Raw genomic sequence first — 14,038 nt, 5'->3', positions numbered from 1 at the left:
TCCAGCTGCCATGTCTCCCACTATTTACACTGAGGCTGAAGATGTCAGTAAGGGACTTGCCGGTGAGGAGCTGATTTCAATCCCAGAGCCCTCTATGGACAGTGGCATCTTCCTCAGTATGCCAGAGTCCCAGGCTGATGTGACTGAAGTAGCAGAGGAAATGGCTGGTGATTTCATTGAGCCTCATATCCAAATGAAGGGTGAAGATGAGGTGATTGATGTACATGGGAAGCCAGAACCTAGACCACTTATTGTCAAGCCTAAAGTTGATAGCAAAGTTCAACCACTTGGTCTTCCTGAGGATGCTACTGCTGCTTCTGGACCTCAAAGCCTGGTCGCACCTTCACAAGAAAGATGTAGATTGGAAAAAGTCTCAGCAGCTGAAGCTGGGGGAGAAGCAGCAGCAACCTCAGCAGTCGGTTCAATGGAGGAAGAGGAGGTCACCTTTGGTGCTGTGTATGACTACTACAACCCTCCAACAGACTGGGGAAGACCACTGTCCCCTGAGTCTGAGATGTCCATTGAGATTGGAAGCACTGTGAGCGAAGAAATAGCAGAAGTAGCCGAGAGGTTCTACACCCCAGGATCGTCTACCGAGGTCTCGCAGCCAATTGCAGATTCCTTTCACACTCCCAAGTCTCAAATGTCATTCCAAACTCCAAGTTCTGATACTCCTGGTGGGTTTATGACCCCTCAGGAATATCCCTTCTCCCCTCTTGAATATAAGAGACCATCGACAGGAGGCTCCAGTGAGGCCTTCTTCTCACCGGTTCAGTTCCTGACATCTCCTGCTGATGAGGGTATTGAAACAATGCCCCCTGGGATAAACGTGGATGAGAATCTGTACCTCACTAAGGGAATAGGCCTGGCTACCCTTCAGGAGAAAGTGCAGGGAATCCCTCCTGCCTTCCTCAAACCTCTCATTAAGAAAAGAGTGTTTGAAAATGACTCGCTAACATTTTACGCTGAGGTGTTTGGCCTTCCTTCCCCTGAGGTGAAGTGGTTCTGCAACAAAACCCAACTGGTGGCAGATGACAGAACAAAGATGGACCGAGATGGCGACAGCATTTCACTAACAATCCACAATCTCACAAAGGCCGACCAGGGGGAGTATATCTGCGAGGCTGTGAACTACGTTGGTGAAGCCAGAAGTGTTGCTTTGGTGGTAGTTGTATCACAGGAAGTGAGGTTCATGCCCGCCCCACCTGCTGTCACACATCAGCATGTGATGGAGTTTGATGTGGAGGACGATGACTCTTCTCGTTCTCCTTCCCCTCAGGAAATTCTGCTTGAAGTAGAATTGGATGAAAATGAGGTGAAAGAATTTGAGAAGCAGGTTAAGATCATTACCATTCCCGAGTACACAGCCGACAACAAGAGCATGATCATATCTTTGGATGTTTTGCCGAGTATTTATGAGGAGGGCACTGTGGACTTTGTCACTCAGGAGCACGATGATTTGAAAATAGCTTTCGAGGTCACTGAGATGCCTCCAAGGTTCATCAATCCCATCTGTGACATGGAAACCCCAGAGGGTACTATGGTCATGTTTGAGTGCTCACTAATGGGAATTCCATCTCCTATCGTGTCCTGGTTCAAAGGTGACAAAAAAATTCCTCACAATAACAAAAAATACATGCACTCATCTGATGGAGATAACCACTTCCTGAAGATCAGTAAAGTCACCCCACAGGATAGTGGAGTTTATACGTGCAGGGCTATTAACGTCGTGGGGGAGACTCTGTGCCGGGCCTCCCTGGTGGTCTTAAACGCCAAAGCTTTCTCAGGGAAGACCAGGGGCAGGGAGTTGACAGCCGTGTCTCTCGGAAGTGCCAAAGTCCAGCCGCAGAAGTTTGACTTGGTGGTCGGCAACACGTCGTTTGACAGTGAACAGGTGTCGGAAATTGAGCTTGAGTTTGAGTTTGAGCAGGAGGCAGATGAGTCGCAGCGGGCGGTCAGGCTGGTCGCCAAGACTGACAACGAAATGAGCGAACAGGGAGAGAAATACGTCAGCGTTAACTTTGATGTATTTGCCGAACCGGCAAAAGACGACAAGGTAGAGTTCAAAGGGAAATCGTCTGATATGTGCAGTTTCCAGTTCCAGGTGACTGAGACACCCCCTAAATGTGTCATCCCACTGACTAACGTTACCGCAGCGGTAGGCACGCCAGTTATCCTCCAGTGTCTGGTTAATGGTAAGCCAAACCCCACTGCCGAGTGGTACAAAGACGGAGACCGCGTCACAGACAGCAGGTGTATAATCCAGGAGAAAACCGCAGGCCATTTCAATCTGCTCATTACCAATGTGACCCAAAGTGATGCTGGCGAGTACAAGTGCATAATCCAAAACCCTTCTGGGTGCATAGAAACTGCTGCTCTTCTAAAAGTCTTTTAGAGGTTGAGGAGTCTGGGGCTGGTTGCACAAAGTTAATAATTAATAATAAATTTACAGAATTCTTTTCATGTATGTTTTTAAAGGATGTTTTCATGGTGTACTAAGTTTAAGAGTCTTTCAAACTGTACTGGGAAACACTGATAATGAGTGACAGTTTAAATGAAACTAAAAATATTTTCACACTTCCAAGCCCTCCAGGAACTCTCTCCTCTCATTGTTTGCTTAACACTGTTTACAAATTGCAAGTACATTGTAAGTACTTGCCTAAAGCAAAGCTACATAACACACAAAAGTTTAAATAATCTTTCTTTCTTTCATACTTGGCCCTAATACACTGTCGTAATAGTGAGGAATAACAGTGTGTAAATGTTTCTCATAGCCTGTAAGTGTTGAAAAATGTAAGCTTTGGGAAAAAGTTTTCAAATAATGTCAGCTGACCTTTTTCTTTATTTATTGAAATTTGTGTAAACAAAATTGTGTTATTTTATTTTGATTTTGGTAGAAAAAAATTGGTTTATGTTTGCATTTGTTCTCTGGTGAGACTGAGCTGCTCTAACTTTTACATTTATGAAGTTATTTCTTTGCAGCTCACTGCTACATGGGTTGTGTTTTGTTTAAATTTTTAACTCAGTTTGCACTACCAGAAACAGAGAACTACAACTAGGAGTATCAGGCATGTGTGTGAAGCAATATAAACAAAACCTTCACAGAAATATACATATCATTGACTTTCTAAAATATTCATTTTTACCTTAAATTAGTTTCAAAGCGTGTTTGTGAGAACCTGCAAAGGCAAAGTAAAGAGTTAGATGTTTTCTTAAACAATCCATATAGTAAATTAAAAATGACAGTTTAATTGAAATCAAGTGATTATCAGAGTATTTAACAGTTTAAACCTCCAGTTAAGAAAAGTCAGTGCTGTGTTTGAATAATAGGCAATAGATACAAAAGCACCAATTTATTGTTACAAATTAATTTCTCAGCTTTATTGATCCTTGTTGATAAATTCAAAATGTTCTCAGCCCTCTTATCAAAAGTCAATCTGGAAACTTTTAGGAATATTTTGTCATAATACTTACTTGAATTGATTCAGTTTATTGTTTTGTGTTGGATTTAGTCATTTTTTGTTTGTTTTTTCTTTGTGTGTAAGAGTTTTAAAGCGAACTGGTAATTCATAAAAGAGTAGTAAAAATTTTAAAAATGGATAATACTGTGAAACTTTTTAAAAATGTTTGATGTCTTGTAAATATATGTCATTTTACGAGTGTACAAGTAGCATTTACCAGTAAAATAAGGACATTTTAAAGATCTGGCATTGAAATAGAAACAAATGGTTCATTTGTACAGACGTCATGTTGGTTTGTATAATAAAATATTTAATAATTTAAAGTTTGAGTTTTCTTTAGTTTTTTAACAATTTACACAAGTCAATTGTCAAATTTACAGACAAACTGCAGGTGTCAAAAACTACCTTTGGTGTGTTGGACTTGATATGATTTGATATGTTTTGATACCAGAGTCAATATAAACCTGAAGTTGGGACTGATATCAAATAATTACCTTTTCTCAAGGTCTGTTCTGGAAAAAAGGAAACAATAACCACAAATAATAATATAAAAAGAATTCCTTTATTGATCCCCCATGGGGGAAATTCAGGATAATAACTCAAATTCCAATCAGAAGAACAAAAACAAAATGCAACAACTAAGATGTAAGATGAAAGGTAAAAAAAAAAAAAAAAGAGAGCAAAGTTTGGAGAAGCTACTGTAACAGGCTGCCAACCTTGCAGCATTAGTAGTTTCTTATATATAACCAGAAAAATAAACTACTTTCTTCACCTGAGAAAAGATTGGAGAATCATTGCTTTGGGGGATTTTTGTTTATTTGTTTGTTTATGTTAATTAAGTTTTTCGCTTCTTTCCCAGACATTTTAGTATTTATATAATAGGGCTGTCGTCTCTTAGTCACTTAGTCAACTAATAGATAATTTGGATCTTGGTAAAGCCATATAATTTATATTAATCAATTCATATCTTGGATTGTTTTTACTGTTAAATATAGCATCAATATTAACAAATATGCTTTCAAGAGATTTTGCACCATTTACATCCAGATGGTCAAAGTCAACTTATGGATTGATTGGAAAAAAGGAATCCTATGACTATTAGTTGACTAAGAACAGCCCTTAAATGTGTCTTTATTAAATCACTGTTAATATGAAAGCTTTTGTGTTGTGGACATTGTTTTCAGTCTTGCTCAATATTTCCTAACAGAGCAATCTAGCACCACCGTCACCACCGTGGAAGAACAAGAGGAAACCTACTACACTGGTGTCCAGTTACCTCAAAAAACTAAAACACTTGAACTCAAGCCAGAGTCCAAACGTTACTCTTCCTCTCTAGAGAAGAAAAAAGAAAAGCCAGTTTTCCTCAGCCAGCTCGCCCCAGCAGCTGTAACCAGCGGGGAGACGGCCAGGTTTACTGTCAAAGTGTCTGGCCTCCCGAAGCCGACTGTTCAGTGGTCTCACAACGGGAAAGTGATTAAGAGCTCCTCTGTTTACAAGCTGATAGAGGAGAAGGAGGAGTACACATTAGTGATTACCAAGGTCACCACTCAGTATGAGGGCGAGTACTCTTGCACTGCCACCAACAGATTTGGCCAGACAACATGCACCACATATCTGGAAGTGAAAAAGCCTGATGTCAGCCAGGCAGAGAGATGGGTTGAGAAGATGTTTAAGGTCACAGGTCAGCCTCCGACCTTCACGGTTCAGATCCAACCTGTGAGGTGCTCAGAGGGAGGAGAGGTTTCTTTTAATTACAAAGCCAGTGGTGATCCGAGCCCTGATGTGAAGTGGTTTAAAGGGGCCTTCCAGATCCAGCCCAGTAGAAACTGTATCGTTATAACCAACCCAGACGGATCTGGTGGAATCAATATTAAGAATGTTAAACAGGAAGACAGCGGCCTGTACACGTGTAAGGCGTCCAACCAGTTTGGGCAGGCGTCTTGTAGCGCAGAACTTGTTGTCTTCAAAGAATCAGTATCTGTTTCCCGCAAACAAGAGCAGGTGACAATGGTTCAGAAGAAAGGCTATAAGGTTTCAGTGACAGAGCAGGCTACTGAGTCTCGTTTGTACCAGGTCAGCCTCCCAGGACAGGACAGAGCCAGGACAGATCAGATGGTTTACACCATCGGCACTGAAGACCGGCAGATAATTCCCAGTGAGCAAGTAAGCTCCCTAAGAGAACTAGACATCTCTGCTGCTACTGTTCATCGCGAGCAGGTGACCCACCAGGCAGCAGTACTTCAGTCTCATGAGATAGAGGAGAGGGTTTCTGTGGTTCCTACCCGCCCCCCTCAGGTCTCAGCTGTTCCTGTGAAACAGCTTCACATTGCAGCATTTACATCCTCTGTGGAAGAGAGTCAGGACCTCACAGAGCAGCACTGTGATCGCATTAAAAGCCCTGAGGTCATCGAGCTGCAGGCAGCAAAAGAAAGGAAGTCGATGGTGATGTCGGCTCTTGCTGAGGAGCTCACCACACTTTCTACTGTTAGCACAGAGCCTCTGGCTGACAGGAAGGCTGCTGCTATCAAACCCACTTCTGAACCTAAACATCTAGTCAGTGGGCATCAAGTCAAGTCACAGCTGCCCATCCTTAAAGAGCAGTCTCAGGATATCCCCAAACCACACGAAGAGAAGGGTTATAAGGTTAAAGAAGGTGTTAAGATTTTATACTCTGCCCAGTCTGCAGAGAAACGAGTGCTTGCAGAGGGCCACACAACAGAACTAGCAACAGCAGATTCTGCTGTGAAATCTTCTGTTGGGAAAGAGCAGCACCGACCTGTCTTGGCCTCAGTCAGCGAGTCTAAACAGACTCTTTCCAAGGAGACTGAGTTCTCCATGCATAGGCCCAGTGAGGAGACAGCCCGTCTCAATAAGGATAGAATAATGAAAGCAGCTCTAACTACTGAGGAGAAGCATTTGCTTCAGGCTGAGCCCACTCAGCAGCTGCCGAGTCTGGACAGTGCCATGTCCATTCAGTCTCAGGTAGAAGGAGAGCAGTTGTTGCACCTGCAGGTTATAACAGATCAGGACCTCCTTCCATCTGAGAGGAGTTTCACCTGTGAGAAACCAGCAGCAGAGCAGGCAGGATCCAGGAAGAGCCCCACTCTGCTCCACACAGTTAGCCACCATGAGCAGAGGACAGTAGTGTGTGAGGACACATCAGAGTTTGAGGCCAAGGCCAGCACCATGACAATCCAGCCCGAGAAAGAGGCCCGTACCCTGCTGCATCTGCAGTCCACCCAGCCTGTGGAGGCGCTGCCCAAAGAGGGTATTCTCATAATTGAGAAGCCTGATCAGCATGTGGCGGTGCAGAAACAAGAAAAGACGAGGAGTCATGCAGCCACTTCGGAAGAGAGAAGGGAGCTCATGGCAGATTATCACACAGAGATAGATTTGTCTGTTACCGGCATTCAATCTCAGGTTCGCACCGAGCCCAGGCCTCAAAACATCCTCCAGCTCTCTTTCCAGCCCATGCAGCTGCCAAAGGAGACGCCGGTTACCTCCGACGTCAAGCAGCAGCGAGCTCTGGTGCAGAAGGAGGATCGTTTGAATGTGATGCATGTCACCAGTGTGGCAGACAGTCACACCTTAGAGGCCGGTCACACTGAGAGTCTCACAGCCGTGGATAAATTTACCTGTCAGATGGCTGTGGAGCCAAAACTTCCCACAGAGCCGATCCAGATTGAGGAGAAGGAAATCTCCACTGAGAGTAGTGTCCTTCTAGAGGCAGCAGAGCAGGACTTTGCCGTTCAGATCCAGGAGGGCCAGTCAGTCCGGCAGTCGATAGTGATGGACGAGAAGCGAGTGCTGACAGGTGAGCTCTCTCAAGAGATCACCAAGTCTGAGTCCACTAAAGTTGCCATCACTACACAGCCGAGACTGTCCCTCATGGCATCAGAGTCAAAAGACAGCACAGCTCTTCCCAAAGAAATGACGTTTGTGATTCAGATTCCTAAACCTTTCAGTCTAAACATACGGCATCAGCTCAGAGATGCTCTTCAGTCTGCCGTAGCCAGCGACCAGCCCGTGCTGCTGGCTGACGTCGTAGGAAAGTTACATCCTGTAGAAGTACAGGAAGTCAAGGTTCAAAGAGAGCCCAAGCGGGCCATGTTTACATACCTGATAACCACAACTGGTGCCCCAATGGAGATCACTGTGGCTTTTGAGGGTAAATACCCTCAGACAGCTGACCTCAGGACTGAACTCCAGGCAGCTTTCCACTCCATAGTGTACCAGGAAGCCCATGTTCTTACCTCAGAACAGCCAGGTACGATGCAGCTAGACAAACCTCAGAGGGCTCAGGTCGCCTCAGCCCGCTCTAAACAAATGCTGTCATCCATGGTAGAGACTGTGAGCGTGGCAGAGAGCACGGTGGCTTTCACTGCTGCTAAATCTCAGGCTGCCGCACTCAAGACAGAGTCCAAAGTGGCGATTGAATGTGCTGCAGCTGAGCAGCAGGTTGTGGTGCAAGAAACAAAGGCGGCAAAGATGGAACAGTCTATCTCATCCCAGATCAAAATATCCACAGAGTCCCACATGGCTTTCGAGCAGTCAGTTCAGGTGTCAAGGCAGGAGGTGAGGTCAGTTACAGTGAAAGGCAAAGAGAAAGATGTGGGAGCGGCTATTCTTACCACTACCCTGCCTCCCACCACTGTCCCCATTGAGCAGGTGGTGGATGTCAGCATCCACAAGGAGCAAAGGGAGGAGTTCTTTAAAGAGGAGATCACAGTTTCTAGACCAGAACAGAGAGAATTCCCTGTAGTAGTCACCTCTCTTGAAGACTTGTCTATTGATGAAGACAGTAAAATTACCTTTAGCACCACCATTAAACATGTCACAGAGGTAAACTGGTTTTTCAATGGACAATTGGTGAAATCTGGCAAAGAGTTCAAGTGTTCCAAAGACCATGACACATACACATTGGTTATCAACAAAGTTGTGAAGGAGAGGCATCAAGGAGAATATGTTTGTGAGGCTGAGAATGAAGCCGGCAGGACTACAACATCTTCCAGACTCACTGTGGTCTCACGAGGTTTGATAACAGGAAGAATTACTATATCATTCATTTATTCATCCACTCCCTCTGGGAACCACTAATCATTCACATAATTCGGTTCATTCACAACTTCTGTCCTCACAAAAAAATGATGCATTCGTCATTTTGGTCTCTTTATTCATTTCATAGCTCAGCATGAGCACCTTCAGCAGGCCACTGGATGGTACTAACTCACCATGTCTTGTTTGTTCCACATCATTGTACGGTCGACTGCCTGAAGTCCAGCATCATCACAGCCATGCATGTTAAACTTCAGGCTCTGTAGTCCATGAGCATCTTGCTGTGATGGTTGTGATGATTTGGGCTTTCAGGTAACTTTCATGGTCACTTTGGCATGTCTGTATCCACAGGTTCCTTTGTTTTAAACCCATGGTCCATCACATTATCTTCATAATGTCTCTCTGCATGCTTTCAGGGCTTCAACTTGACATTGCTTCATCTTTCATAAACTCTTTTCTCCTTCTTTTCAGCCTGAACCCTAGCCCCATGAGAGTCATGTTCAGTTTCTCATGAAACCATGGGGCTAATGTTCCCGCTATTTTTTCTCTTCCACAGTCACTCCTGTATCCACCATTGTTGTGCATTCCACCATCCCTGTTCCTGATCTGAGATATTTTTTTACAACAGTCTAACAGACTCCATGACTAACTTTTGCTTTCCTATTTGTCTCTGTGTGCCTCAGTGCCACCTGTCTTTAGGCAGAAAATCACCCCTCTGGAGATAAACATCGGAGGCCACGCCAAGTTCGAATGTGAAATCGAGGACGCTCCGAGCGTGACCTTCAAATGGTACAGGTCCGGAATGGAGATCAAACAGGGCGACAAGTATAGGATCATCTGCGGCTACAACAGCTCCTCCCTGGAGCTCCTGAACCCGATCAAAGCCGACAGCAGTGAATACACTTGCAAGGCTTCAAACCAGCATGGCACCGACAGCTGCACCTCCATGCTCATCGTCACTGGTAAGACCCCAGCGGGATCTTCTGTGTCTGTATTGTTATTGCTTCAACAATGTATCTGTTTGAGAGAGAGAGAATTATATTGATGCAATGTGTTTTTTTTTCCTGAATCATTATTGAGCAATGTGGAAGTAATGATCTGTTTATGAATTGGATCCGCTGTCACGTTTGGCAAGATATAATGATGTTGAGGAGCGCACTTTCTCATGTTTAAACTCACATCTCACATGTTGAGACTGCACAGCTTAATTTTAATGTTGGTGTATTTTTCCACTAAAACTGTTCTACCTGCTCTCCATAGAAATGTACCCACCGGTATTTGTATCAAAACCAGACCCAATGACTTTATTCGTGGGCAAACAAGCCGTGCTCCAGTGTTCTCTCACTGGAACCTCACCCATGGAAGTTGTCTGGCACAAGGACAACATAGCCATCTCCTCCGAGGGGAACTATTCCATGAAATGTGAAAAGAACAAGTATTCCCTTCACATTAGAAGTCTTGAACTGTCTGACATGGGAGTTTACCTGTGCAAGGCCTCCAACAGTGTTGGCACTGCCACTTTTACCACAGAGCTCAAGGTTATCAAGAAGCCCAGTTTTGTTAAGACTGTTGAGCCAGTGTCAGCTGCTCTCAATGACCCGCTGAGGCTGGAGTGCCAGGTGGATGAGGACACTGGTGTGACCGTCACCTGGACCCGGGATGGCAAAAAAGTCCACCAGAGCATGGAGTGTAAAGTGTCCTTTGAGGACAAGGTAGCTGTTGTTGAGATCCCCAAGTCCAAACTGAAGGACTCTGGGAAATATGTATGCACAGCCGCCAATGAGGCTGGGAGCTCATCCTGTGAGGCTGTGGTAACAGTTCAAGGTAAGATCTTAAAGATGATCTTTCCATTGACTTTAATGAAAACAAATATTTCTGAAATGAGCAAGTGGATTATTGCTGACAATTGTTTCTACCCTTCTGCTAGCTGACGCTAACACTGTGCACCGCTGTCTTCTTGTCTTTTGCATTTCTTTTTTGCACTTTTCTGTCTTGGTTAATTTGTTTTTTTTTTCTGTCTCTCTTTTGACAATGAACTTGGGGTTTTGAACTAAACACTCATTTCAGAGCCCCCCAACTTTGTTAAGAAAATGGAACCTAAGCTTACATGGAAACAAGGTATAGCTGCACGTTTACAGTGCACGGTTAAAGGATCGCCCGAACTTCACATCCACTGGTTCTGGAATGAGAGAGAGCTTAGTGATGGAGACAAATATAAGATATCTTTCAAGAGTGGAGTTGCCACTTTGGAGATAATGAACCTTGTGGTCACAGACAGTGGGAGTTACACCTGCGAGGTGTCAAATAATGCCGGGAGCGAGAGCTGCAACACCCTTATTGCTGTTAAAGGTTTGTCAAATCTTGCATTTACTTTACACTCACTGTTCAACTCAAAAAACATTTGGTATTAACTGCATACACTTTACTTCACCACGCAGAGCCTCCGTCCATTAGGAAAGAGCTGCAGACAGTTGAGGCAGTGAAGGGAACACCGACTCAGCTGGAGTGTGAGATCACAGGAACAGCTCCTTTTGAAATCAGCTGGTTAAAAAATAAGAAAGTCATCACCGGTGATCAGAAATATAAAATTATCTCCCAAGAGTCCTTGTCAAGGCTGGAGATCCAGACCTTTGAGAGTGCAGATGTTGGAGATTATCAGTGTGTTGTATCCAATGATGTTGGGAAAGTCACCAGTAAGGCCTTAGCTAAACTAAAAGGTTAGTAAACTGGAGATTTGTTTAATTAAGATTTAATCTTGTGCTTCAAACTCAGTTTTTAATTCTTTAACTGTTTTTGTAGAACCACCAACTTTCTCAAAGAGGGTTGAGAGTGCTACGGCAGTGTTGGGAAATACAGTAAAACTGCAGGGGACCATTAAGGGCTCTGCTCCCATCACTGTTAAATGGAAGAAAGACTCTGAAATACTGAGAGATGACGATCCAAATATCAAGATGGTGTTTGAGAACAATGTTGCTAGCTTGTCAATAACAATGGTGGCCATCAGCCATGGTGGCAAATACTCGTGCCAGGCTGAGAATGAGGCTGGCCAACAAAAATGTGAAGCTACCTTGACTGTACAAGGTCAGTTAACATATTGTATGCAAAGATACTTCTGTTAGGTTCTTACATCTTAATAACTAACAGGTCTGTCTTATCCCAGAACCTGCCAGAATCGTAGAATCTGCAGAGTCCATTAGTGTGACTGCAGGAGATTCAGCCACATTGGAGTGCAAGATTTCTGGAAGCCCAGAGCTCAAAGTGAAGTGGTTTAAAGACGGGAAGGAGATGATCAGTGGTCGCAAATATAAGATGACTCTGAAGGACAATGTTGCCTCCATGAAGATTCTTACGGCAGAAAGAGGAGACACTTCAGAGTACAAGGTGGAGGTGTCGAATAAAGTTGGGAAGGACCAGTGCACGTGCTCAGTCACGGTTTTAGGTTAGCCCCTGCTTCTTTAACATTTCCTAAAGTCTTATTTACTCACAATATCTTACTTCCAAAATCTATAGTTGTTGATTATGTTTATAACTACAACAAAAATGAGCTTTGAAAAATTGTAATCAAACATTTTGGTACTAACATTTAGTTAAAGTCTTGTAACTGATTGATTCTTTAGACAAAAACAGTATGAAACTGTGTTAATGCATGAGTTGTTTTTTCTTCAACAACCAGATCGGATAATGCCTCCAACTTTCACCAAGACCCTAAAAAGAGTTGATGGTAACATTGGTAATGATGTCTCCATGGAGTGCAAGGTGTCTGGGTCCCAGCCCATGACTATAACTTGGTTCAAAGACGACAAGGAGATTAAGTCTGGATCCAAATTCCAACCAGAATTCAAAGACAGCTCTGCTACACTAAGAATTATTGGGCTGGAGAAGGCCGACTCTGGAGTTTACAAGTGCAAAGCCACCAATTCAGCTGGCTTTAAAGAAACCAGTGGCACGCTCTACGTCAAAGGTTATGAATGTTTGGCTTATGTTGTGCCTCTATATGTTGTGAATGATTTCATGCTAACATGAAATGCAATCTTTGTTTTGTTCACGGCCTCTAGAGCCCCCAGTGTTTACAGTGAAACCAGACAACCAGGATGTTATACCAGCAACCACTGTTTCCTTCAAAACGGCCTTCACTGGAACAGCTCCTTTAGCTGTTAAGTGGTTCAGAGAGGAAAAAGAGATTACAACTGGAGGCTCTTATTTCATAAAGAAAGATGCCTCTTCAAGCTCTTTGGAGATTAACTCTGTGAAACCCAATGACTCAGCAAAATACACATGCCAAGTGTCCAACGATGCTGGGAAGGTGGACTGCACCGCAGTCCTCTTTGTGAAAGGTGCCCGTCTTAAGTATTGTGTGTCGCTGCATGAAAATGTCTTGACATCCAAATATCTCTTGATACTAACACAATGTCTTCTGTCTGATAATAAATGTTAACCTCTTCTCTCAGAACCTCCTGTGTTTGTGAGGAAGCTTGAGGCCACAAAGCTCATCACCAGCGGCGCCTCCGCCAAGCTGGAGGTCAAAGTGACGGGCAGCCCCGTCATTAGCTTTAAGTGGTTCAAGGATGAAATGGAGATCAGCTCCAGTCATAAATACAAAATGACTGTAATTGACTTAGTGGCGTCGCTGGAAATAGTCACCTGTGCAGTGGAGGATAGTGGAGATTATGTGTGTGTTGCATCCAGCGAGGCTGGTAGTGACCGCTGCAGTAGTACGGTCACAGTCAAAGGTTGGTTTCAGACATTTATTTTATTCCCAGACTCTTATTGTGACGTTGAAGTCATTTCAACATCTAATCATCTAATCCTCATCAACATTTATCCTGTTAAGACATCACACCCCCTGGTGGACAAGGACATAATTGACAACCACCAGTGGCTTAAGGGGGTGTGGCCTCTTTATAGGGTAAACACTGAGGATGTCTGAAGAAGTTATTCAGAGCATCTTCAACTTCACAATAAAACTTCAGTGGATTCTTTAAATTTTGCCTATTTGGTGTCATCATGTCACTCTTTTTGTGTGTGCTGATACGTCCGCTGTTCTCTTCTAGAGCCGCCGTTGTTTGTGCGTAGCTTGGAGCACAAAGATGTGGTGAAGGGTTCTGAGTTGATGCTGGAGGGCCAAGTCTCTGGCTCTGCTCCGTTCACCGTGTCATTTAATAAAAACACAAAGCCGATTAGGAATGACAAGAGGCACAGGATCACTGTGAAAGATGAACTGATAGCCCTGCAGGTGCTGGCTGTCGAGGCCGGAGACGTTGGTTTTTACCAGTGTACTGTTGAGAATGAAGTGGGGACGGCCTCCTGTGATTGTCAAGTAACACTAAAAGGTTGGTTTGGATGCCATATCTAAAGCCAGATCTAAAGATCTTACTTTTTAATTCTTCCCCATACATATATTTGGAGAGCCTCGCAAAAGTTCATTCTGATCTGGCAATGCTCAGTACGCATTTTGCTTAAGGCCACTTTATTTCTTCACAGGAATATTCAGTCAAGTCAATTTTTAAGCCTGAAATGCAAAT

At 43.9% G+C, this 14,038-nt stretch overlaps 1 protein-coding gene across 1 annotated transcript in view; it reads left to right on the top strand.

The window, feature by feature from the left end:
* The window catches only part of ttn.2 (titin, tandem duplicate 2), a 219,891-nt gene that overhangs the window by 37,621 nt on the left and 168,232 nt on the right, over positions 1–14,038 (top strand). Inside the window, exons 37-46 of the mRNA XM_059342393.1 lie at positions 9,200–9,478; positions 9,777–10,340; positions 10,584–10,865; positions 10,955–11,233; positions 11,316–11,597; positions 11,677–11,955; positions 12,190–12,477; positions 12,572–12,850; positions 12,965–13,246; positions 13,568–13,846. Of these exons, the coding sequence (XP_059198376.1) occupies positions 9,200–9,478; positions 9,777–10,340; positions 10,584–10,865; positions 10,955–11,233; positions 11,316–11,597; positions 11,677–11,955; positions 12,190–12,477; positions 12,572–12,850; positions 12,965–13,246; positions 13,568–13,846 (3,093 nt within the window). The remainder of the gene's footprint in view (positions 1–9,199; positions 9,479–9,776; positions 10,341–10,583; positions 10,866–10,954; positions 11,234–11,315; positions 11,598–11,676; positions 11,956–12,189; positions 12,478–12,571; positions 12,851–12,964; positions 13,247–13,567; positions 13,847–14,038) is intronic.

Source organism: Centropristis striata, chromosome 10 (assembly GCF_030273125.1).
Source record: "Centropristis striata isolate RG_2023a ecotype Rhode Island chromosome 10, C.striata_1.0, whole genome shotgun sequence".
Taxonomy (NCBI): domain Eukaryota; kingdom Metazoa; phylum Chordata; class Actinopteri; order Perciformes; family Serranidae; genus Centropristis; species Centropristis striata.
This window is presented reverse-complemented; position numbering and strand designations above follow the sequence as displayed.